A 26,826-nucleotide genomic window follows, 5' to 3' on the forward strand; every position below is an offset into this window, starting at 1 on the left:
TTAATACTTAGGTGGTTGGGCTGTAGGCAATTACTACTTTTTTATATTTTCAAAGGCACAAGATAACCATTTTTAAGCACATCAGATATTTTACAATGTTCTTCTTGAAAATGTAACTTAATATCGAAGAGACACCTACTCCTTTCGACTTGTAAGCAAGGCAGTAAGTTTGAAGCAAAGTTCTAAAACTGTAAGAAAAATCAGGCTCTTTAGGCTACTTCCCTGAATCTATGTTCTTCACCATTTGAAGACTAAAGTTTTCATTTACTTTTTTTTTTTAATATGCAGTGAACGGAACTGTTTGTAAAACAGTTTGTAAAACAGGAGTGTGTAGAGCTGCTCTGTCTGGTGTCCAATAAAAACATTACAGGAACCACCGGTGTAACTTTAAATTTAGTAGTAGTAGCCGATTTAAAAAGTAAAAAGAAATAGATGAAGTTAATTTAACAATATCTTACTCAACCCAATGTATCCAAAATAGTATCATTTTAACATATAATCAATATCAGAATTCATTAGTGAGGTATTTTACACCCCTTTTTTTTTTTTTTTGTACTAGTCTTCAAAATTTGGTACTTCGAGCACATCTCAATTCAGACTCGCCATATTTCCAACGCTCAAGAGCCACACGTGGCCAGTGGCTGCCACACTGGACAGTTGCGGGCCTTGAGCAATTAAAAATGTCAGAAGCACCAAGACACACCTTCTCAGTGACAGCCATTTAAAACGTATTAGTCACAAACAAGAGTACTTCCTGAATGATCCCATTTTATTAAGTTCTAAAGCAGGCAAAACTAAGCTATTATAGAAATCAGGCAGGTTGGGGGGGGTGGATTGACTGGAAAGGGGCACGAGGGAACTTTCTGGGGTGATGTAAATGGTTTACGTCAAAGTTGGGGTAGCGATCACACGGGTGTATAATTTGTCAAATCCCTGATCTGCACCCTTAAAATGGGTGCATTTCGTTGCATGTAAATTACACATCAAATCCGTAAAAACTGCTGCAAAAAGAAAGCTATTTTGTAACAGCTGCGTACTTAGCCACAGTGCGCCCTTAGCAGCTATTCTGGGGAAAATGCTAGGGTCGTTGTTTAAGGAGTGAACCAGGCGGGGGAGGGGACAGAAAGGCCATTTCACTCCACGCGGGGCTTCACTTCCGCCAACGCCATCTCGGGGCTCTCCCGGCTCCCGAGGCCAGGGAGAAATGGGGCCCGGGGCGCAGCCTGCCCCGGCGCCCCCTTCCGAGGCCCGTGCGGGGAGAAGCGCACCCAGGGGACGCGACGCTCGGGAGGCCGGATCGCGGGGCCGCCGCACGGCAGGTTCCGACGGCACTGGGCGCGGGCAGGGCAGCCCCGGCCCCCGCCCGTCCGCCGTCCGCCGGCAGTCTGCGTGCGCGGGGTGCGGGGACGCGCCCGGCTGCCGGCCCCTCTCGGCTCGGCGCGGGCGCCATCGGCGAGCGGACAAAGGCGCCCGGCCCCACGTGCGCGCCGGGGCTGGGGGCTCGGAGGCCCTGGGGATCCGGGGAAGGTCCGGGAGGGGGGTTACCTGCGGCGGTGGTGGTGGCGCCGGGAGGGTGGCCAGTAGGGACGGCGCGCTCCGCCCCGCGGCGGGCCCGCGCTCACCTGTAGGGCTGGGGAAGGGGCCGCCGCTAGGGGTGTCCCTTGTCGCCACCGGGTCCTTCCCGCTGCCCGCGCGGGCCTCGGGGTGCGCGGCGCCCTCCTCGCCCACCTTTCCCTCTCCTCCTGCTGCCGGCCCCGCTGACTCACGCTGGTGAGCTTGGGGTTTGCACCCGCGTTTGTGCAATGTTCCAAAACAAGCACCTAAAAAGTGACTCCTCAGGCACAGACAGCTTCCCGCCACCCTCCGCCCTGGATGCACTTGGCCCCAGGCCTCGTTCAGCCCGGGGACTGCTCCTCCCCTCCGTGGCTCACTTAGCAGAGGCACTTCGGAAGCGCGGGTGAACGCCACGTTCCCGGCGAGCCCCTGCCTCTAGGCAAGGCGACACCCTGGCTTGGGTCCTCCCGTCCAGTTCTCACCACTGTAAAGAGCTTCACGCTGTCACAAACGTTTGTGGAACCCTTACTGCACTCCAGGAACTGCAGGAACGCTAAGAAGAGGACGCAAATAAAACTCGATTCCTGCCTTTGAGGGGCTTGCAGTCTGGAGGCAGCTCGACACGTCTATTGAAATCATTAAAGTTCCTTGGGGCGCCAGGCTGGGTGGAGCCTGCGACTCCCGATCTGGGGATTGTAGGTCCCAGCCCCGTGTTGCGTGTTGCGATTACTTAAGAATACAATTTTGGGGACTCCTGAGTGTCTCAGTGGTTAAGCATGGGACTTCCGCTCAGGTCATGAACTCACGATCCTGAGTTCGAGCCCTGCACAAGGCTCTGGGCTGACTGCTCAGAGCCTGGAGCCTGGTTGGGGTTCTGAGTATCACTCTCTCTGCCCCACCCCCACTCGCCCTCTGTCTCTCTCTCTCTCTCTCTCAAAAATAATAAACATTTTTTAAAGTTTTAAATAAAATATTTAATAAAACAAATCAGTAAAGTTCCTCAAACAGTACTAGTGAAGGGGAGAGGGGGCGAAGCTGGGTTGGGAAAGGACAATCAGGGCTTCCAGACTGTTTAATAAGAGTATTTGGAGGATTTCTGGCGCCTGAGTGGCTCAGTCGGTTGAGATTCGGACTTGGGCTCAGGTCATGATCTCGAGGTCCATGGGTTCGAGCTCTGCATCAGGCTCTGTGCTGACAGCTCAGAGCCTGGATCCTGCTTTGGATTCTATATTTCCCTCTCTGTCTGCCCCTCCCCCACTTGTGCTCTCTCTCCCTCTCTCTCTCTCTCTCTCTCTCAAAAATAAACATAAAAAATATTTTTTAAAAAGTGTTTGGAGGCTGGCTGGGGCTGGGAGAGGACACACGTTTTTAAGGCAAAGGGAGGAACACAAACCGCTGAAGGAGAAAGGATCTAACTGGACAATAGAAGCGATGGGAATTGAGATAGAAGAGTTAGGAAAGTGGTGAAAATTGTGAATAACCAGCGAGAGTCACTAGAGTGCCAAGTGAGACAAGTGTCATTGAAGACCTAGAGGAGTCATAACCACTGTTGCGTAACGGTGGCCAGCTATGATTTTGCCAGCTATATAGGTAGATCTATAAATATGGATATTTATGATTAAAGCAGTTTGTGGGCTGAGTAGAGGGAAAAAGAGTGAGGCAGTTAAGGGCCTGAGAGAATCTGATTATGGTAATGCACTAAGAGTCTAGTCCACGCAGGGAAGGACTGACAGCAACGTGGAGCTGACAGACTAGGAGAAAGAAAAGAGAACTGAAGACAAAGGGACTATGGGAATAAGGGAGCTGGCACATTGTCACCAGAGTGTGGGATTGGCATTGGAGACTTCAAAGGGTAAGTAATTCCAGGAGATGATACAGTTTAGGGTCTGACAGCTAAAATAGAGTCAAATGAGATGGGCACCACTGAAATTGGACCTAGCACCCACCAGGCCGGTGCGCGGGACAGTGAGGGCTTTGAACTTGGATGAGCCAATGGAGGCCAAGAAACCAAATCTTCAGCGAATGTGGATGAGTGATCCCAAAGCTAACAGATGACAGGACAGCAACAAGGATGGTTGGAGGGTTGCATGGCAAAAATTAGATGAGTTTCAAAGCAAAGGGGAGTTTCTCTCCACCAAGGATGACAGAGTAGTGTCAAGGAAGAAGCAGGAAGGAGCTAGGGACGGTGATGTCACCTTCTGGAAAAATAAACAGAGGCTCCACTCAGTAGGAACTGTATGGAAGCCCGAAGTCTTCATGAAAGCCAATAAATACATTTTTTGAAAAGGAGGAAACACCTTTGAAGGCTGGAGGCATGGAGAGGTTTGTTATGAAACAAGTCTCCCAGAGGATCCTGTGGAAAGAACATTTATGAAATGGGTTGACATCAATGGTGATACTTACCTGCCACATATGTAAGACTTCCTTCCACATTTCAATACTTCATTCCCTTTTTATAACCAGGACAATTACTATGATCCCCTTTCTGTAATGAATAACCTGAGGCTTAGAGATGTGAAGTTTCCTGACCAAAGGTACATTAGTTAATATGAGTGGCAAAGTCACTGTAAAACATTTACCCCCAAAGCCAGATTCTTCACCACAAGATGTGGGGTCTTATCCTTATCTTAGTCTATTCATCTATGTAGCTAACAGATAAAAGATATTTTGTGAATACAAAGGGATTACTATGATAACTATTGTATTATTAACCCAAAATTGGGGGGGGGAGTGGATCTAGCAGAAAAACAGATTTGATAAGAGGATTCAGATTGACTGATTTGGGTGGGACGAGAATATCCTCATTCAACAAGTGTTTATTAATGGCCTACTACCAGCATAGCAATAAGGATAAAAAAGAGGTGATAAAGAAGTCTGCCATTAAGTAGATGGCTCATGCTCTTTTACAGTCTTTTTATTTTGAAGAATTCTACCTTTCAGAACAATTGTAAAACTGTCTGTTCCCTGGGAAACACAGCCTTCACTGTGGTTTTGGGTGCTCCTGGAGATAAAGCAAAAGTAAAGTGGAATAGGCTGGGACCTACCTCTGCTTACTGAAAGCCCACCCCCGCCCCTGGCAGTATATTTTTGCAGGTGAAGAAACTTGAAGGGAAGAAAGGACAAATAACAAGTCAAGGTTATTCATTTAGTAGATGGTGAAGTTAGAATCTTCATTCCTGTAAGCTCCTGACTGAAATTCTAGGCTCATTTCTATCATACTTGAACCAAATATCCCTTCTCAATAAAGTGTTGACCACCTTCAGGTTCTCACTGACACAAATCCTAGAAAACACTGGTCCTAAGAGGTCTGACTCTAAAACAGGCTGGAATGTCATTAATGCCACTGAATTGTACCTTTAAAAATAGTTAAAATGGCAGATTTTTTAATATATATTTTATTGCTATTTAAAAAATTAATAGAGTAATATACCAAAAACCATTGAATTGTACACTTTAAACACATTAATTACGTAGTATGTGGATTATATCTCAATAAAGCTGTTTGGGTTTATTAAGCTAAAGTCCTGGACCTGAATTGTAAATATACCTCAGGCTGGAAAATTGGAGAGCAGGGAAATCAGAATCATAATCTATCACAATGTGTCCCCAAGTATTCACACAAGTCACTGGAACTAAGTTACTCTTTTCAAAATGGTGGGAGGAGGAATCATGGGTGTCCTTTGCCAACGGATTGCTTGAGACTGTGCTTGTGAAATATGTTCATGAATTGTTTGGAGGGGTAGTTGTTTACTTGACTCGTTTTTTTGTTTATTTACATGTTATTATGGGAAAAAATAAAAGTATAGAGCAGCAGACATAAAGTATAACCACCAGCTTGGACAACTGCCAATCCCTGGACAGGCTTGTTTCACCTATATCCCTACCCATTTCCCCCCATCCTGTATTAATTTGAAGCAAATGCCAGACATCCTATCATTTCATTGGTAAATATCTCAGTACAACTCTCTAAAATATAAAAACTCCTTTAAATACACACAATACTACCACCACAATTTAAAGATTAACAATCCCTATGTCCATCAACACATAAATTGATAAACAAACAGTGGTATGGGGCACCTGGGTGGCTCAGTTAAGCATCTGACTCTTGATTTCTGCTCAGGTCATGATCTTATGGTTCATGGGTTGGAGCCCCACATCGGGCTCCATGCTGACAACGCAGAGCCTGCTTGGGATTCTTTTTCTCTCTCTCCCTCTCTTTCTCAAAATAAATAAATATTCAGCCTTTTTTAACACAGCCTTTTGTTAAGGCAGAATTTTAAGAAAATTCTGACACATGCCACAACATGGATGACCTCAAGGGCATTTGCTAACTGAAATAAGGCAGTCACAAAAAAAGACAAATACGGTATAATTCTACTTACATGAAGTTCCTGGAGTAGTCACACTCATAAGAGACAAATAAATTGGTGAGTGCCAGGGGCTGGTGGGAGGAAAGAATGGGGAGTTGTTTAATGCATTTTGCAACTCACAGAGCTCTGGAGATAGTTGCACAACAATGTGAATGCACTTAACGCTACTAAACTGTACACTTAAAATGGATGATACATTTTATGTGTATTCTACAATTAAAATTTTAATGTGACGATTCCTTACTTTCATCAACTATCCATTGCTCAAATTTCCAACTCTTATAAACGTCATACTTTTTCTCCCAATGTTTGCTTGAATTAGTATCCAAATAAAATCCACTGGTTGTCATGGGTTATGTCTCTAAATTCATTTCTAACCTATAGGTTCCCCTTCCCCTCTGTTGCAATTTATTTGAAGAAACAAGGTCGTTTGTCCTGTGGTTTCTCACAGCTTAGATTCTGCTGCCCACATCCCATGGGGTCCTCTAATGCTTTCCTTAGTCTGCTGTATTCCCTGTAAATTGGTCGTTGGACCTAGAGGCCCTGGGCCAATTTTGATTCGGACTCAGAAAGGGGCTAAAGACCTCCATTTCTGCGTGGACGGCCCAGCGTGGCCTGACAAAGCGAGGCTGAGCCAGCAGCCAAGCTGCTTAGAGTGACAAAGACCCGTTTACACGGCAGGGTCAGTCACCTAGAAACGCTGGGGAAGGAGGAGAGACGACAGGGCGGGACTACGCTGGGAAAAACCTTTGTCCGCTTTCCACGCACGTCATAAAGTTACTGAAATAAACAGCCCACGGGGGCGGGGCCTTTGGTGGAAGTGACGCACGCGCGGCCGGCGGCGGAGCTGCCATAGAGACTGGGAGACGGATAGACAGGCTGCTCGCGGGTCGCATTTCTGGCCATCTCCCCAGGAGACAAGCGTTGTGGAGTCGCTAGCCGGCGGTGCTAGTTAGGGTCTCCGGTGACCCGGACCGCGGTAGCGGCACCGCGGGCGGGATGTTCCGGAGTTTGAGCAGTTGGTTTGGCTTGGAGCAGCCGGCGGCGGGTGGCCGGCAATCTGAGGGAGACAGGCAGCTGGAGGGAGACGCTCCACCCCAGAACTGCTCCGAAGCGGTGACCGAGTCGGTGGAGGGGGAGCCGCAGCAAGCGGGGGACCAGGAACTCCTTCACCAGGCGAAAGGCCTCGGCAGTGAGTCTCTTCCAGCCCTCGGGACCAGAGAGTGTAGGGGGATGCCCGCTCCCTCCTCTTGACGCCCGGGGCGCAGGCCCGACTGCTTGGGGGGTGTGGAGCGGGTGGAATGGGAGGAAGGTGTGTCTGTGGGTCCTCTTGGGACGGGAAAGGTTGGTGAGGATCTGGGCAAGGCTGGAGCTTCATCCAGCAGTCAGATTGTGGGTAAGTTCCTGGTGACAGGTCACCGCCTTACGAGGTGTGTAAACATTGGGAGCCAGGGCCTCCGCAAAGCGGTGTGGCTCGACGTCTTTAGGTTTGACAGGGAATCTTTTTTATTCATTTCTTGAGCTTTCACCTCCACACCCCCCACCCCCAGGACGGGGGGCGTTGGGGAGCTTAAGTCGGTTGGAAAAGTGCCCTTTTGCGTCTGTAGCGCCGAGTGTGTTGTCTGAAATAAATTGCGGGAAGAGTTACCGAAGGCGTCCCTCAGGCTGGTTTAGGTGCAGCGGAATTTTTTAAGGCGGGAAAGTAGTTGTCGATTATTGTCTGGGATGCAGGTTTCAGTACCGGATGGCTTGTGGACGATTTCTCATTTAATCTGTTAAACACCTCTGTGAGTTGGGAGAACAAGCCTACAGTTACTGGCTCAAAGCTATGGCAAATGGTAGAAGTGGAATTTGAACCCAGGTCTGTCTCATTTGAAAGGCCGTACCCTTTGCGAACCACAGTCTAGTTAGGGAGGACAGTGAAAGTAGTAGGCTTGAAAAATAAACACATCGCTCTGGTAATTCTGATTCTGGAGACCTTGGCGGGCTTAAATGATCAAAGAAAACATCCTTGAGAAGGTGAGTCCTAAAGCAGGTGGCACTACAAGTGAGAGAACTGTGGCAAAGGTAGATAGTAAATTTAGCAAGCATTTTTAAAGAATCTGCTAAAAGGCAAGAAGAGCATAGGGGAGGGTGGAGTCTGAAAGTGGAGAAACACATGTTAGAATAAGAAAGGCGCTAAACCGGCCACCTGGGTAAGCATCTTGATTTCAGCTCAGGTCCTGATCTCATAGTTTGTGAGTTCAAGCCCCGAGTCAGGCTCTTTGCTGACAGGAAGGAGCCTACTTGGGATTCTCTCTCTCTCTCTCTCTCTCTCTCTCTCTCTCTCTCTGCCCTTCCCTGGCTCATGCTTATCCTCTCTTGTTCTCTCTTTCTTTCTCATAAATTAATACATGAACATTAAAAGAAGAAAGAAAGGCTGTAACATTCAAAAAGTTTGGGGGAAGGGGCAGGGAAAATAGATCTAATGTAAAATCATGGCAGTACAGAACCTCAGCTCAAGGCCCCCAAACAGTGCACAAGAGAAATAAAACCAAGTGCTGTACAACAAAATCTCTAAAGAGGGAATAACTGTTTCCTGTGTAGAAAATTGAGGAGAAACGAGCTTGCCATTTTCAAAAGATGTCAGATGAATTGGACTAGAACTAGAAAGGCTATGTTAGGTAGTTGAGATGGATACAAGTGGGACCATGTTAGGAAAAGCAGGGTATGGGTGTTTACTCCATTTCATACAACATAGAGAGCCATTTTCGTTGATCTTCAGGGAACTAGCAAAAGTCACTTCTGGGGTGTCTGGGTGGCTCGGTTGGTTAAGCCTCCGACTTGGGCTCAGGTCATGATCTCATGGTTTGTGAGTTCGAGCCCCACATTGAGTTCTCTGCTGCAGCGCAGAGCTAGCTTTGAATCCTGTCTCCCTCTCTCTCTGCTCTTCCCTCGCATGTTCTCTCTCAAAAATAAACATTTTTTTAAAAGTCACTTTTTTTTTTTTTGAAAGTAATCTCTACACCCAACTTGGGGCTTGAACTCTCAACTCTGAGATCAAGAGTCACATGCTGGGAGCGCCTAGATGGTTCAGTTGGTTAAGCGTCTGACTCTTGTACCCAAAGGATACAGGAGTGCTGATGCATAGGGGCACATGTACCCCAATGTTTATAGCAGCACTTTCAACAACAGCCGAATGATGGAAAGAGCCTAAATGTCCATCAACTGATGAATGGATAAAGAAGATGTGGTTTATATACACAATGGAATATTACTTGATAATGAGAAGGAATGAAATCTGGCCTTTTGTAGCAATGTGGATGGAACTGGAGAGTGTTATGCTAAGTGAAGTAAGTCATACAGAGAAAGACAGATACCATATGTTTTCACTCATATGTGGATCTTGAGAAACTTAAGACTGTGGGGGAGGGGAAGGGGAAAAAATAGTTACAATCAGGGAGAGAGGGAGGCAAACCATAAGAGACTCTGAAATACAGAGAACAAACAGGAATGATGGGAAAGGGGGGGAGAGGGGAAAATGGGTGATGGGCATTGAGGAGGGCACTTGTTGGGATGAGCACTGGCTGTTGTATGGAAGTCAATTTGACAATAAATTATATTAAAAACAGTGAGGACTTTATCATCAACTTGAAACTTCATGTTTGTATTTAGTAACAAAGTCCTGAATATTCTAAAATAGATTTATTTTCAATATGGATGTCTACTTTGGAGCCTAATGCTCCCACCTCTTTCTTTCCTCACCAGACTCTTGGTGTTTGGGGAAGCTAAGGTTAGCTGGAAGTACTACCATGAATCTACCCAAGTGGGAGTCAGGCTCAGAGATGTTTTAATTTCATGTTTGTTTGTTTGTTTTTTTATTTTGAGAGGGAAAGAGTAGGGGAGGGGCAGAGAACGAGGAAGACAGAATCCCAATTTCCCCACCCACACGCACATTGCAAATGTCGTTTCCAAATAAGAGAGCTCTTTTGGTTCTGAAATTTATGTGACTTTAAAAATATGTAAAGGTTCTTGTTTACACACAAACCTTCAGAAAGATAAGAGAGATGATCAGATATTTTCTTATTTCTACGTACTGATCCTAAAAGGTATGTTGTCTTTAAAAAGACTCATCTTTTAAAAACTGAAATTAGGGGCACCTGGGTGGCTCAGTCCATTAAGTGTCAGACTCTCTATTTCAGCTCAGGTCATGATCTCCAGGTTCATGGGATCAAGCGAAGAGTCTGCTTGGGATTTTCTCTCCCTCTCTCTGCCCCTCTCCCACTCTCTCCTTCTGTCTTTCTCTCTCAAATAAATAAACTTTTAAAAAAAAAAAACTGAAGTTATGGGGCAGCTGGGTGGCTCAGTCGGTTGAGCATCCGACTTCGGCTCAGGTCATGATCTCATGGTTCGTGGGTTCAAGCCCCTCATCAGGCTCCATGCTGACAGCTCAGAGCCCGGAGCCTGCTTTGGATTCTGTGTCTCCCTCTCTCTCTGTCCCTCCCCCATTTGTGCTCTGTCTCTCTCTCAAAAATAAAATAAAAATATTTTTAAAAATAAATAAAATAAAATAAAATAAAATAATAAAAAACCTGAAGTTAAACACCTCTGAGCCTGACAACCACTGAATAGATTCATTTCTTTAGCCTTTTAAAATCTACACGGACTCTCCTGGGAGCCCCATTTGTTCTGTAAACATTTGTTGAGTGCCTGCCTTCAGGGCTGGACTCTAAATACTTCTGGTTCATGGTGATCTATTTGTAAATGTAGGCAACTCACCAGTTACAAGTGGTGGACACCCAGGCCTACATTCCATTCCGTCACCTAAAACCAAACCTTCCCATCCTTGGTCCTCCTTCCTGATAAACTCCAGCCTCCTAGGATCACCTGCTTCAGAAGGAGACAGTTGATAAGGGAACTCACTGAAAAGCTCCTCCCAACCTCCCTGAAGGCCTCATGCCTCAAAGTAACTTACTATTCAGTACAAACTGGTTGTTTGGTTTTTGTTGAAGTCGACCAAATTGAAGGTTTATCTGTACTTTTTTTTTTTAAGAAATTTTTTTTATGTTTTTATTTTATTTTTGAGAAAGAGATACAGTGAGAGCAGGGGAAGGGCAGAGAGAGAAGGAGATAGAATCAGAAGCAGCCTCTAGGCTCCGAGCTGTTAGCACAGAGCCCGACGTGGGGCCCGAACTCACGAACCATGAGATCATGACCTGAACCGAAGTCGGACGCCCAACCGACTGAGCCACCCCGGCGCCCCTGTACTTTTTTTTTTTTTTTTTAAAGAAAAGTCCATACCTCTGAGAACGTTCAATACATGAGTCATTTGCATAGTTTAAACAAGTGGGAGAGTGGCCAAAAATGAGCTTTGGCTTTTTCAAAACCATCCCTAAGGTCAGTCCATGCCCAGAAATGGAGGAAGGGCCATCGTCTCTTCTCCTTTGAAAAGTACTATTAGTAGGGGGTGCCTGGGTGGCTCAGTCAGTTAAGCGTCTGACTCCATTTTGGCTCAGGTCATGATGTCATGGTTCAGTTGGTGAGTTTGAGCCCTACATTAGGCTCTGCACTGACAGCGCAGAGCCTGCTTGGGATTCTTTCTCCACCCCTCCCCTGTTCTCTCTCTGTTTCTCTCAAAAGTAAATAAACTTTTTTTAAAAAAAGAAAAAAGCTATTAATATTTGCAGTGGAACTATGTTAATTAGGCTATCCTCTTTTTCTATAGGGAAAGTGCATTTCAAGTTCTAGGTGCCTAACTTGCTTAGTGTACGACTAAAAGGGCTCCAAAAATTAGTGTGTATATAGGAAAATATACGTCTGCTTTGATACAGAAATAAAATAACCAATTCACTGCTGATGACAAACTCTGGCTTACCATGAAGAGGACAGTACAAATGGTCAAGAGCTTGGATCCCATGGCTTATGATCAATACTAAACAGAACTGGGGATTTTGGCTTGAAGAAGAAACTTAGGGGCATTGCTCAAAATTCTGAAAGTTTTTTTTCATAGAAAAGTCATTTTATGTTAGTTAAAAGGACAGATCTAAGTCTGAGAGGTAGGAATGACAAGGCAAATGAAAAGATTTCCTAATTAGAGGGGGATAACAGTAATAATTGGCTACCCGTTGAAGTCACATGCTCCCTATCCCTAGAAGTGGGGCTACCTGGATAAGAGGTTCAATTAGGTAACCTCAAAAGTCCTCCAACATGAAGGTTCTAAAATTTTATGAAATAAAGTATTTTTGAAAAATTAGCCAGCGCCTTAAGAATATTAATTTTCTAAAGCTTTGCCTTAGAAATCACTATCTGCTCATTTTCTTTCCTGTTCTAGCAGCAAGCAAACTCTACCTTCTTCTCTTTCTTCTGATAATTTTAATGCTTTTTCTAACCTTTGAGAACCTTCCCACTTTATCTTTTTTTTTTTTAATGTTTATTTATTTTTGAGAGGGAGAGACAGAATGTGAGCAGGGGAGGGGCAGAGAGAGAGGAAGACAAAAATCTGAAGCAGGCTCCAGGCTCTGAGCTATCAGCATAGAGCCTGATGTGGGGCTTGAACTCACAAATTGTGAGATCATGACCTGAGCCAAAGTTGGACGTTTAACCAATTGAACCATTCCGCGCCCCCCACTTTATCTTTATCATTCCATTTAGTTCTTCAAGCCCTTGTCACTTGCTCATCTGACATGAGGCAGTGTGGGATTTGGGGCACAAGCTTGCCAGTTAGAAGCAGATAGCCTGTGTTTGAGTTTTCTGTACTATTGTCTTTATTGTGATATCAGTTGCAAATTACAGAAAAGTCAGCTGCAAATTACGGAAAATCTAACAGAGGCTTAATAAAACCACCTTGATTCTGTCGGAAGTCCCCAAGACCACCCCCAGCTTTGATAAGCTCCCACCAAAACTGGGGTTGTTTTGCCAAGGAGGAAGGGAATAGGCATTGGCTAGGCCATCAGCAGAGTCTGCCACTATCTTAATGGGCAAATCATTTATCCTCTGTGAGCCTTGGCTTACCTATCTGTAAACCGGGCAGATTATACCTATTCTTCCCAGGATGATTATGAGTCTAAAATGAAGGTAAAATGACTGCTTTCAGTGTTTGAAATTTGCCCCCTCCTTTCATAAGGTTGCTTAGTCTTGCTCACTGGACACATTTTATTTAGTCTTCCTTTTCTTTGGTTGCTGCTTCATTTGAGACCTTCTCTTTATGCCTGTGTTCTCGAAATGGACATTGTACTCCTATTACTTCCTGTTAACTCTTATCTTAGTCTCAACTTTTTCTAACCATGTAGTTAAAACTCTTTAACTTGGTGTCAGCCGATATGTTAATTTGCAAAACTAATAAGCCACTTCTCATCTTTATGAGCTTTCTTACCTGAAAATCTCCTATCATGCTTTCCCATGCCCCTCCTTCCTCTGACTTCACAATCCAGACCACTCTCTAATTACTCTCTTCTCTGAGTGCTTCTGTTTAATGATTATTCTTGCTCCTCTTGTCTTTGAGCCTTTTATTTTGTTCGAAATGGGCATTCCTTGAGGGTGAGAACTATACTTTCTCCAGTGTTCTCTGTGTTCAGTGTACCATACCTCATTAAAATCTAAGAATTGAGATATTTATGCTAAAATACCAGATTTTATTTATTTATGTATTTTAAATGTTTACTTGGGAAAGAGAGAGCAAGCAGGGGAGGAACAGAGAGAAGGCGAGAGAGGATCTGAAGCAGGCTCTGCACTGACAGCAGCGAGCCCAATGCAGGCCTCAAAACTCGCGAACCACGAGGTCACAACCCAAGCCGAAGTCAAACACTCAACCAACTGAGCCACCCAGGTGCCCCTAAAATACCAGTTTTTTTTTGTTGGTTTTTTTTTTTTAGTGTTGATTTATTTTTGAGACAGAGCCTGACTGGGGAAGGGTCAGAGAGAGGGAGACACAGAATCCAAAGCAGGCTCCAGGCTCTGAGCAGTTAGCACAGTGCCCGATGTGGGGCTTGAACTCACGGACCATGAGATCATGACCTGAGCCGAAGTCGGACACTTCACCAACTGAGCCACCCAGGCGCCCCTAAAATACCAGTTTTTAAATGGCAGTACTCCTTGGACTAGAAATGATGATTCTTTTTTTTTTTAAGTTTTATTTATTTTGAGAGAGAGAGCAAGAGAATGTGTTGGAGAGTGGCAGAGAGAGAGGGAGGGAGAATCCAAAGCAGTCTCTGCACTGTCAATGCAGAGCCTGATGCCGGGATGTTGGGCTCAAAGTCATGAATCATGAGATCATGACCTAAGTCGAAACCAAGAATCGAAAGCTCAACAGACTGAGCCACCCAGGCACCCCATAAAAATAATGATTCTAATTAAAAACATTTTCCTGAGGGCTGCCTAGGTGGCTCAGGGCCGCCTAGGTGGCTCAGTCGGTTGAGTGTCCAACTTCGGTTTGGGTCATGATCTTGAGGTTCACAGGTTCGAGCCCCGTGTTGGTCTCTGTGCTGACAGCTCAGAGCCTGGAGTCTGCTTCAGATTCTGGTCTCCCTCTATCTCTGCCCCTCCCGCTTTGCGCTTTGTCTATTTCTCTCTCCAAAATAAACGTCAAAAAAATTTTTTTAACATTTTCCTGAGAGAAAATCTTAAAAGGAACCCTGCTCTTTTAGAACTTCAGATTTCTTTGACTCTCTGCAAAAAATATTATTACAAAATAATCTGGCTGTCTACCCAATTTATTGTGAATAGACTAATCATAACCAAACAGAAATGAGGGACTTCCCTAAAACCCTTCCCTAAAACTTACTATGTTGCCCCCCATTTGTCCATTCAACAAGGACTTATTGGTCACTCACTGGGGATACAGTGGTGAATCAGACAGCCTTGGTCCCTGCCCCAGTGGAACTTAGGATGGGCCCTGAGTCTGTCTGGGAAGACAGATCCACCAAGTAATCAATAGAGTGTCATGAATATTGTTGGTTGGGCAACACAGGTGCTGAGGGAACACATCTCAGGAGCTCCTACTCCAGTCAAGGAGCCAGGGAACATTTCCTGAGAAGTGATATGTAAGTGGAGATGCACAGTATATGCAGAGTTAAGCCAGATAAAAAGAGGGAAGATAAAGGTGTTTCAAACCTAGGAATAATGTATCTGAAACCTCCTTGGAGATACTCAAGAATTTCTTGGGATCATGTGAATGTAGAATAGGAGGGGGAAGAATGGTGAGAAGGAGACCATAGGCAAGTAGTGTCCCGTTTTATAGTCACAATGGGGTGTTGACATCATGGACAGGTGAATGCCACCAGACGCAATGGGAGAAAGTAGACTCTTTATGGTAAAGGCTATGGAAAGTGGAAGAGAAGGTCATTCAGATGGGGAGATAGTACTGCTGCTCCCAGGTAGTGGTACAAGTTACCTGATTCTCTGGAAGTGATACCAGCCACCAGTGAGGATTTAATCTGGTGTGCCAAGCTCCCTTTGCCATTCTTATCTGGGTTTTCTCCCTGAGTGTTGTAAGAGTCAACCCACCTGCCCCTCAGCAAGTGCAAGTAGCAGAGGCAAGAGTGCCCTAACTTAGAGAGTATCTCCCACTAGATGAGATTGGAAGGCAGTGGCCCAGGAGCATCCCCCAGTGGGTCCAGCTTCAGGACCTGCCTGAGGTTGCTTCCCGCAGCCTATGTTGTATACATTGTGGACTTCGAAATGATATTTGTTTACATACAGGCCTTTATGTTGCGGTTGCAATAGAGCTTTGATACATAATGTCTTTTCAGGTCTTTAGAAACATTAATTTTGTGCTTTTGAAAGGTGAAAGTTTATATGTTCCGGTTTTAATTTTATTCTACATATTTGCTCATTATTATTAGTTAAGAAGGACTTATATTTATATTAGGGCTTGCCAAGATTTCTATTTATTAAAAATTCCCCCAGATTTATCACGAGATGGGTTAATGTAGGGAAGGAGGGACATTTTTTCTTTGAACAAGAGGGAAGGAGAAAATAAAATAGGATATTTAAGGTCTAGAAAGGAAGGAAAGTGAAAAGGAGCCTTGATCTTATTTGTGAAGTTGGAAGGGAGATTACTTGCTGAGATAAGTTAGAACAAGAGACTACTGGGGGAGAAGGGAGGCGTATGCTTAACGCTCTTTGCAAGAGATGAATTAAAGGCCGGGTGTGGATGGCCGGCGGGTCCACCCAGAAGGTGGGGTACTGTCAGTGTTTCTCGTTTCACGTCCTAGTTAACAAGAAACATGCCCTATGGTTGCAGATTCGCATGAGAGCTCTTTAAGGGAAAAATCACAAATATAATAACCATTGTACTTGAATGGAGCATAGACTGTCTTTTATTCTTTACAGACTATCTATTTAGCTTTGCAACTGCTGCTACAAAAAAGATAACTGAATCAGTTGCTGAAACAGCACAAACAATAAAGAAATCAGTAGAAGAAGGAAAGATAGATGACATCATTGATAAGGTACATTTCAACATCTTTTCAAATTGATTAGCAGCTAAATATAATTATCCCTTCTTTTTATGAACGTCATTAATCCAAGTAGGATATCATATTCCGATAAAAATATTAATTGTTGAGACTCTTGGGGTTTTTTTTCTTCTTTTTGTATAAGAAGTAGCAATGATTTAAATAACCTTGGTTTTAATTTTAATATATTCTGAAATACACTGATACTTTTGCATAATACTGAACTTTTTATATTGTGAGTTTAATTTTAAACTGTAACTGTTTCCAAATATTTATGCCTTTGCATCATTCAGTTAAGTTTTTAAAGTCCCATTAGGAATTACATTTTCAGACTCTAACGAATGAGTTTGTTCATTTCCTGCAGTGGTAGGGTGTAGGCCTGGGGAATTTCATTTATGTTGGTAATTATTTGAACTAAGGAGGTCATCAATTAAACTTCAGATAGCTTGTTATTTAGCTGCTTTGCTGTGTGTACTACATGTTAGAATGAGATTTGACCTGGCTTTTATTGTTTTTTGGGATAAAACAAAAATTCAATTTTTAACTCATTTTATCTTTGCATTTGAAAAGATAATCCATCATAAAAAAGGTTGTATACTTAAAATTCAAAACTATTGATTGATTTTCCCTTTTGGTGGAGAAAGGGTGGAGTATCACTTTTTTAACCTTTTTATTTGAATAAAATTAATAAAATGTCTCAAATGACTTCACAAATCTTACATGTAATAAGCTTCTCGAAGTAATTTGACTCTTTATATATTTTTTAACAGACCATTATAGGAGATTTTCAGAAGGAACAGAAAAAATTTGTTGAGGAACAGCATACCAAAAAGTCAGGTATGATATCGGTTTTTATACATGACTCACCTACCAAATTTTATTGAGCACCTATTAATGTGCCAGACACCACACTGAGGCGCTGAGAATACAAAAATGTGTAATAGCCCCCATCCTTCAGGTAGCACAAAGACTAGTGGGGAAGTCAAGCTCATAAACCTTTGGGGTTTAAAGGAAGGGAGGAAATTGTTCCCACGGAACTGGTGACAGCCCCTCTGGGGAGCTGGCTGTGACAGAGTGAGCATTCATTTCTCATTTTATAACATGGCCAACACACTGTGTGATATACACGTAATTGGCACTTAGCAGAAGTTGGCTCCCTTCCCATTCTCTTCAGGAGATAAAAACGAAAGAGCTTTCTAGAGGAGTGACGGAGGGCCATGAAAAGTCATGGAGTGTTTGAGGAAGTTAGTGCATTTCATTACTGACAAATGCTTGTTTAAATGTTTGCAGTTACAGGATCTCAAAATGTCTACTTTTACTGTTTGGATGTACTCAAACACAAAACCGGCCTCTTGTCTTTGAATTTGGCAAAAGGGTAAAACAATTCCATCAGTTTGAGCAGTGCCACAAATTCAAAAAGAGCTAGTTAGTCCTATGGCGGGTCAGGCAACTCAAAGTGGAAAGCAGCTTTGGGGACAAAAAATCTCTATAAATTAGCCTACCTTAGGATAGCAGAGAAAGTGATCCTGGCTTGGAGACTTGGGGTAGGAGCTGGTCAGAGCCTCTGAGACAGGAACTTTGAGCAGGGGAAAGGCTCAGAGGCACTTTCAGTTTTGAGACACCCATTAGACCCCAGGTGAGAGGAACATGTACAAAGGCAGGGAAGGGAATGCGGGAAAATTCCATTCCTTGGTTGCACAAGTCATATTTCAAAGGCCCAATAGCCACAAGGGGCTAGTGGCTTCCATATTGGACAGTGCAAACCTAGAACATTTCCATCAGTGCAGAAAGTTCTGTTGGTCGGCACTGCTCTAAATTAACTGAACGGGGTCCAACAGGAGCAGTTGATTCCTGTGTGAAGCATGCATGAAGAATTCCATCTACTGATACAGATTAGAAGTCAATTTGTGTAAAAACCATGAGAGTAGGTGAGCTCAGTGAGAAGTGTGTCGAGCATGAAGAGAGCTGAGAAGAGATCTAACAGTGTTGACAGGAAGGAAGGAATGGGAGAAATTGACAGTTCCTGAGTGCCTGATGTTTACCTGCAACATCTTCTTTACTAAAAGGTAGGATCAACAAGGTTAATTCGCTGCAGGTTGCTCAGCTGGTAAGTGATGAAACAAATCTGCCATCAAAACCAGTGCCCATTTACTTACCAAGAGACAACAGCTAGGAGAGAGAAGCAATAGAAGCCCAGAGAGGGGAGAATTTCAAGGAGAGTTAGGTCAGCTAAGAAGTCCATTTACAAGGACCATGAGGAAAGGCACCATGTGAGTGTTCCTTGTGCATTTGTTCATTTAACGGTCACAGAAACTCAGAAGTACTTACTCTTATCTCCATTTCACAAAGAAGGAAACTGGGCCTAGAGAGAAAAGAACTAAGAACTGTCCGTGGGTTGGACAACCAGGAGGTTACTGGTCACCCTAAAAAGAGCAGTTTCAGAGGAACAGGGAGGCAGGGAGTGTCTCATCCATACTGGTAGTTTGAGCCTTGAGAGGACCTCATCTGAGGGTTAAGTAGTACCAGGAGAGGCCACCCAAGGTGAATAGACTTAAATTGGACGCCAGAATATTAAAGCAAATAGTGTTTTCAAGGGGCTTTACCCCAATTTTTTAAAGTATGAAAATATGCTTATTTTATCTTATATTTAACAGAATTTGGATTATAATTGCCACCATTTGCTTGTTTAAGATGAGCCTAAGAATGAGCCAGGTGTCTGTCCATATGTCTATCCACACATGCACATAACTTTTCTATCAGTTGGTACACAATAGGATGTCTCTTCCATTGGACTTTTGCCACATGACACAAAAGGGCAGGGGTGTTTTGTTGAAAATACTAGGAACCCCTACATGTATCTTTTGTGCTGACCTCCCACCTCCACAGCCCCAGCTCAGATGGTAGCCCCAGTTCGGATGCTCACTGGCTTTGTCTCCACTATTTCCTACTTGCTGCTCCCTCTGAACACCCCCTACACACACCCAGCACTGAACTCCTCCTAGACCAAGATCACCTCCCAGGTCTCCGCAGAAAACCCCTGGGACTCACCTCTCAGTGGCTGCATTTGTCACCCAACAGTATAAGCCTGATGAGTTGTAATCCCCTTCTTCTTGTGAGCCCCAAAGACAACATGTCTGTTGTAGATCCCAGCCCTGTTGTTTACTTCCCGATTTGCCCGTTTCTTTATTTGCTTTCACTCCTGACAACCCTCTTCTCAGTTCCTAACTGCTTATCACCTTTTGTCATGAATCAAGTACAGTGACTTTTTCAAAAGAACTTTTTATTTGGAAATAATTTCAATTTACAGAGCAGTTGCAAGTATAAAGGGAGTACTGAGAACACCCATACCCCCTCTCCCTAGATTGTTGGTTTTAGTCCAACTGCCTTGTCCTTTACACCCTTTCTCCCTCTGTGTGTGTCTTTTCTGTTCCACTCAATGTGTGTTTCCTAAGAATTAGGGGTATTCTCTTACATAATCACTGACCAGACAGTTACCAGCTTTAGGAAAAGAACACTGATACGATGTGCATATTCTAATTTTGTCAATTGACCCAGTAATGTCCTTTGTATGTTTTCCCCCTCAATACAGCATGCAGCATAGCTTTCCTCATGTGTCTTAGCCTCTTTTAATCTGCACCAATCCAGGACCTTTGTCTTTTAGGACATTAATGTTTTCAAAGGATATTCTGCCCCCGCCCCCTTGGCCTCCTTTTTTTTTTTTTTAAAATAGACCTTTCCTAGTTGGGCTTTGGCTGATATTTCCTCATGATTAGATTCAGATTATGCATTCTTGGTCAGAATACTACATAGATGATGTTGTGTCCTTCTCAGGATAGCCCATCTGGAGGCCTACGATGACCATCTCTTTTTCATTGGTGATGATCATTTGGGTCACTTGGTCAAGGTGTTGTCCAATTTCTCCACCATATAATTCAAGTAATTTTTTACCAAATGCGTACATGCTTTAGATTCATATCTTAAGTCTAGGAATTATGATGAATGTTCATATTTGGAGCTCATTAATAAATTGCCACATAATCAATCATTATGTGGCAATTTATTCTTTCAAACCACGATTGCAGTGTAACCTTTGTAACATGTTTTTCTCTTTTTTTCTTTATTATTAAAACCTTTAGAAGCAGCAGTGCCCCCATGGGTTGACAGTAATGATGAAGAAACAATTCAACAGCAAATCTTGGCCTTATCTGCTGTAAGTACCTCGTGATTCCCTGTATAGACATACTTTCTTCCTATCATGACTTTATCCATAGAATGTTTTTCTTCTATATAGTATTTAAAATGTTTTGAGATACTAGAACTGTACACATCAACTTTCGCTGGTTTTTCCCCCTAAGTTCCCCCTCCCGCCAAGTTTTAACTTCTCCTTAAGTTCTTTTTTCTTAACAGAAAAGTATGATCTGTTACACAAAATAATTATTTCAGCCTTAAAAGGATTCTTTTATGTTATTAAGATAATCTTTTGAGATATGCTATCATACAAAGTTTCTAGATATCATTCTAGTTCATCTGAGTGAAAAGATTGTATTCTAAGTTTTCTCTTTAACTATCATATGTATTTTAAAATGAAATTGAAAGAAATAAACTTTTCTTTGCTGGCCTACAAAGATTTCTCTTGGGATTTCAGAGGGAACATAGTGATACCAGTTAACAGTTGTACAGTACCTGACACTTTCAGAAAGAACTTTCTTACCCATTATCTCCTTTAAACCTCACTGTACGTTTATGAGGTAGGTAGGGCCTTTTATTGCCGTCGTGCAGGCGTGATGACTGTGACTCCCAAATGTGACACTCACTCCTTACATTTGTCTCCACTGGGCTGTGGATTCTTAGTGGGTGGAGAGACTGGCTTTAATCTCTGTCCTCAGCACCTAGCAGCCTGCCTGGCAGGGGACTCAGCAAATAGGGCTTTGACTGTATCAGTGGTTTTCAAGCTTTGTTTTTAATCTACTCTTTTTTTTTTTTTTTTTAACCAAAGTCATAAATGGAACTTCAGTCTAGAAAACAGACATAGAGCTGGGCTTTACTTTGCTTCCATTGTCCTCCCCCAGGGCATTTTAAGATTTTTTCTTTTTCATTAGTAAACCCCTTAAAAGATTCTTTTTTAAGTTTGTTTATTTGAGAGAGAGAGAGAGCAAGTGCAAGCAGGGGAGGGGCAGAGAGAGGGGGAGACACAGAATGTGAAGCAGGCTCCAGGCTCTGAGCTGTCAGCACACAGCCTCACATGGGGCTTGATCCCGTGAACTGTGAGATCATGACCTAAGCAGAAACCAAGAGTCAGATGCTTAACCTACCGAGCCACCCAGATGCCCCTCCATTAGTAAGCCCTTTAAAGGCCTGAGCATCCATTACAAGTTCAGTATGAACACCATGTGTTTTGTTTACTGTGTTATGGCCAAACTTGATGCTGACATCACATAATGCTTATCTCCAGAAGAGAATTGGGACAGTGAGACTGTCATTTGAGGGCAGACATCAGATACTCACAGTCAAGTAAGTCCTCATAGCTCCTCTGTCCCCCAGACCTGTTCCTGTCCTCATCTTCTCCATCTCAAAATAAGACTCCAGTCATCCACCAGTTTGTTCTAGTCACTAACCCAAGAGTCTTCCTTCAGTCACACCCCACCCCCACCCCGCCTGGGCCTGCTGCAACGTGACAACGCTATGTTCCTGATATACCTCTATACCACTTCTCCACTGCTGCTGCCACCACAGCGGTCCCAATGCCATCATCTCCTGCCTTCAGCGTCCCAACCACTGTCCTATCCTTACCCCTTTCCCTACAAGCTCACAGCAGCCACAGGGGTCCCATTTATGATGTAAATCCCTTCGTGTCACTCTCCCACATAGAGCCTTCTAATGGCATCTCGCCTCGCGTGGGCTAGGATCTAAACCCCTTCCACTGGGTTCGAAGGCCCTTGGCTTTGCATCCCTCACCTCCCTCGTGCCCCACTGCCCTGCGTCCCAGTGTTCCAGCCACTGTTTTTTTCTGGAACACAAGTGAGCCAAGCTTTGTCCTGCTTCGGTGCCTGGTGCTTGCTGTCCACTCTTCCTAGAAGCCCACCCTACACCATTCCACAAGATCTCATCTCAAAGGTCACCTCCCTCGCCACCCTTTCAGCCCTCTACTAGTCACCCCATCTCATAGCCTTAGCAGTCTAAACCCTTGTCTGTCTCTTCCCACTCCCCCACCCCACAAGTGGAATGGAAACGCTGTGCAGGCAGGGAGGGACTCCATTTGTGCTGTGCCCTGCTGAGCAGGTGGCACGGTGCCTGGGGCACAGCAGGTCCTCAATGGGCATCTGCTGAATGGATGATGCAGTGAACATTGCACACAGACATGCCTGCAAGAGAGCACTCAAGATACCAGCATGACCCAGAGGCTTTGAACCATCTTCAGTACATTCTTTATGGTGGCTTCTGAATGTTTTAAGAGATAGACTAAATTGCTATAGTGAAGAAATAAAAAAATACAGTAGGTTAAACAAGCTGTGACTTTCCCTCCCTCTTCCCCCCTCATGTAAGAGTCTAGAGGTAGATGGTCCACGTAGGTGTGCTTTGCCCATGAACTCATCTGTAGACCCAAGTATTTCCTGTCTTAATCTTATCCTATGCCAGCCCCTAGACTGTTGTCTGCCTTCTCTGCGGTGAAGTCAGCTCTCATGACCGTGCCTGTGTTCCAGCCTGTGGGAACTGGGAAAGAGGATGGTGGGTACACCGGACCATTTGGAAGATGAGACTCAGAAATTGCATCTATCCCTCAGGCCTACATCCCTTTGGCAACTTAGACACATGGCCACTCCTAATGCTGGGGAGCCTGGGAAATCCAGTCTCTGGCTGGGTGGCCACATGCCCAGCTGGAACTCAAGAGTTGTGATCCTGGAAGGGAGGGAGGAAGGGATACTGGGAGATGATTAGCAATCTCTCCATCAGAGTTGCTACATTCTCCTACTTGCCAAGCACTAGTTGGGACAATTCAGAGCCTATAGCAGAGTAGACCTGTAAGTTTCTCATGCTGGGGCACCCCTCAGGGCATCATGCATAAAAAAGAAATTGATAGTACAGCTGTCATTAGGTAGTTGTGAGAATGCAATTCAGAAAATTGTGTTTAGAACCTCCCCTGGGCCAGCCTAGTCCTGGGCCTGGAGGTGGCTGAGACCTGCCCTCCAGAGCCCGAAGGCTTACTGGACATCTGCTAGTGGAGTCACACATAGCATCGCTCCCATGCTGAACCCTGTCGTGCGGGACACGCAACGAAGCACCAAGGAAAGCGGCATGTCCCTGATTTTGGAGAGGGAAGAGGATGATCTCAGGGCAGCTTCCCAGAAGTGATGACGTTGGAGTGGAGTCATGAGTCTTGGGAGGAGGGTGTGAGGATGTTTGGGGGATGTGGGGCAGGGCTTGACATTCAGGTAGGGGGTTTTGTAAGCATTCGGATATGACTGGACTGCATGGTGCAGGTGGAGGTGTGGATATGGAGCCAGATCATGAAGACCTTTCTGTACCATTCTGGTAAGTTTAGGTTTCATCTCAAAGGCGACAAACGAGTCATTTAAGGGTTTTAGTGACCAGTAAAACACACGTTTTCCTTGCGACAGGGTAGAAAGTTGCTTGCTCTGGGTGGGAGAAATGGGACTGGAGATACTTGCCCCTTAAGCGGCTGCTGTCGAAATCCAGGTGAAACGTGATAGGGCAATTTTTAGACTTTGAAAATTTTACATGAGAAGGTAAAATAACTAAACCCTATTTAGGTTCAGATTTGTTCTTTATTGATATAGGCATCTCAAAAACCAAAAATATGGTTAAAATCTAACACGGGCAAGATATGATGAAACTGATGCTTATAGTAGCCAGTTTCTAAGATTATTTAAGCAGCCAATTTTCTAAGATTATTTTACAGTAGTTTTCACATAAAGATACTCGCTGGAACAAATGTACATTCATATGATTTGAAACTCTGTAATTTCAACTAACTGCATGATTGAACTTCCTGGCCTCCCACAAGGCTCTCTTCAGTGGAGACTGTTAAAAAGATACATGACAGGGGACACCTGGGTGGCTCAGCTAAGTGTCCCACTCCCGGTTTCAGCTCAGGTCGTGATCTCAGGGGCTCCATGCTGACAGGGCAGAGCCTGCTTGGGATTCTCTCTCCTCTCTCTACCCCTCCCCCCTCTCGTGCGCACATGTGCACCTGTGTGTGCACTTGCTCTCTCAAATAAACTTTAAAAAATAAAAATAAAAATAAATGATAAATACATGACAGGATTGGTCATTCTCCACTCTCAAGCAGACAGGTTAATGATACTTCAGTGGATTTTGTGGCTGAAATCTTTAGGAGAATTGAATATTTGTCAAAATGGTGATGCACTGTTACATATTAATTGCTGTCTACATTTTTCCCCATGTTTTTCCCCTTTTCATCAAAGGACAAGAGGAATTTCCTTCGTGACCCTCCAGCTGGAGTGCAGTTTAATTTTGACTTTGATCAGATGTACCCTGTTGCCCTGATCATGCTCCAAGAGGACGAGCTGCTGAGTAGGATGAGATTTGCCCTTGTTCCTAAACTGTAAGTAAGCAGTGTGTTCCTGAGCCAGAGCTACGCTGCTCACACAGCACATATTGGCATTTTCTAGTGGCCTTGGTCATATGCAGAGTGTCGGGGCAGAATCCTGGAGTGGGGGCCAGAGCAGTTTCCTGTTCCGTCTTCATGAAAATAGGCTCTGTGGCCCTTCAGCTGGTGTGCATGCGCTCGCTCTCTCTTTCTTTTTTTCTTCTCTTCTCTCTCTCTCTCTCTCTCTCTCCTCTCTCTCTCTCTCTCTCTCACACACACACACACACACACACACACACACACCCACCCACCCACCCACCCACCCATAGAATCGAAACTGAGAGTGGGCCTAACAGGAAATTTGGGGTGGAGATAAGATGCGCTGTTTTATCCCCAGTTAGAAGCTAGAACACAGTTTCCGATAGAAACAACCAACGTGCCGTGTCTTCCAAATAAAATTAAGGGCTCATTAGGACCTGGCCCACCACCTTTTTACACTCTGGCTCTGCTCTCTAGCAACAGTGTTCTTGTTCTCCTTCCCACCTGAAGTCTTCCTCTGCCCGCAGGCCTTGTTCTCCTCCGAAAGTATTGCTTGTCCTTCAGCTCCCGTGCAAGCATAATGTCTTCAGGGACACAGCCCTGACCGGGATCAGCAGAGGCCCCCACGGTGGGTGGGTCTCCTCCCTTCCCTTCTGCCATCATGGGCTCTTGCTCACCTTTTTTAATTCCAATTCCTTGTTTTGAATCTATTGCATTTTTAGTCCATGGTCTTTCTTACTCCGTGAGCTTTCCATTATTATAGCACTCTATTCTTTTTGGATGGGTGCAGTATCTTCCTGGTCTCTGAGAACCTAGTTTTCTTGAAATACCCTTTTGTCTCGGTGCTTTTCTTGAATTTTTGTGTTTGTTTTGGGCTCTGTGATTCATGTTGCAGGCTTTCCTTATCCGTCCTTCTTCGTATCTGAAGGCACCCTGCGGAAAGGGCACTTAGAGCTGTGTGTTCCCACAGGCCTTTCGGGCAGGGTGGCTTCCCTGAGAGGACTCCACCTCCTGCCTGACCAGTCTCAGCCACGCCAGCTGCCTGAGTGTGGAGTGGCTCAGCTCACAGTGAACCGTGGCTCTCTGTCGCATGGAAGCACAGTCCCCAGCTGGAAGGGGCGGTGCGGGAGTCAGCCAGCTCGCTGCTCCTCTGGGGCCTCTCACCACCATGCCTCCTGTCTCGAGCCCGACCTGCACCCGGCCTTCAGAGACGCCTGTGCCTCCCGTCCCTGGCTCTGTCCGAGCGCACCCCGGGTGAACCGGCCCGTTCTCGCCAGCCGCCCTTCCTGCAGGCGGCTTACCACAGCTTTCTCCGGTCTACAGAGTAGATTGCTGCTGGCCCATCAGCCTTTCCCCTTCCACTGTGCTTTCCTCGCCAGTTCTCTCTGTCCTGGGGGGTTTGATTTACTTAATTCCTTTTCTATTATTTTAGAATGGCTCAAATCTCATTACAAATCTAATCCTTAGACTGTGTCCAGAATAGCTATTTTGGGGGCACCTGGCTGGCATGACTCTTAATCTCTGGGTTGTGAGTTCAAGCCCCATGTTGGGTGTAGAGATGACTTAAAAATAAATAGGTAGATAGGTGGATAGATAAAGTAGCTATTTTTAGTGAAGAATATATAAAAAAATTACCAACTGATCTTTTTTTCACTATTATGCTCACAAAGCCCTGAGAGTTGGCTTTTGAACAGTTCATGTGTATATATCTGATAGAAGCTCTTTCATCTTGGAATTTGAGGTTGTACCTATTCTGAATAACTGCCTCTTTCTGAGAGAAGAGTAGCAAAGCTCTGGGGTTTGGGTGGGCTTTGTACCTGAAGGCTCCATCAACTTGAAGACCATTCAAATCACCTTG

General features: G+C 44.5%; 2 protein-coding genes across 4 annotated transcripts in view; one reads left to right on the forward strand and one right to left on the reverse strand.

Annotated features, from left to right (window-relative positions):
- CTPS2 (CTP synthase 2) overlaps positions 1 to 2,109 on the reverse strand; it is a 101,547-nt gene extending 99,438 nt beyond the window's left edge. The window contains exon 1 of one of the 3 annotated variants that reach the window (XM_030305533.1): positions 2,037 to 2,109. The gene's annotated coding sequence lies outside the window, so the exon portion shown is untranslated. Of the gene's footprint in view, positions 1 to 1,545; positions 1,814 to 2,036 lie in introns of those variants that run through there. The other 2 variants (XM_030305532.2, XM_030305531.2) reach the window with 2 other exon arrangements.
- A 4,631-nt stretch (positions 2,110 to 6,740) lies between these two features.
- Positions 6,741 to 26,826, forward strand: part of SYAP1 (synapse associated protein 1) — a 30,327-nt gene continuing 10,241 nt past the window's right edge. The window contains exons 1-5 of the mRNA XM_030305232.2: positions 6,741 to 7,119; positions 16,236 to 16,354; positions 17,131 to 17,197; positions 20,497 to 20,570; positions 24,805 to 24,944. Of these exons, the coding sequence (XP_030161092.1) occupies positions 6,927 to 7,119; positions 16,236 to 16,354; positions 17,131 to 17,197; positions 20,497 to 20,570; positions 24,805 to 24,944 (593 nt within the window). The 5' untranslated portion in view covers positions 6,741 to 6,926. The remainder of the gene's footprint in view (positions 7,120 to 16,235; positions 16,355 to 17,130; positions 17,198 to 20,496; positions 20,571 to 24,804; positions 24,945 to 26,826) is intronic.

The sequence above is a fragment of the Lynx canadensis genome, chromosome X, assembly GCF_007474595.2.
Source record: "Lynx canadensis isolate LIC74 chromosome X, mLynCan4.pri.v2, whole genome shotgun sequence".
In the NCBI taxonomy this organism is placed as follows: domain Eukaryota; kingdom Metazoa; phylum Chordata; class Mammalia; order Carnivora; family Felidae; genus Lynx; species Lynx canadensis.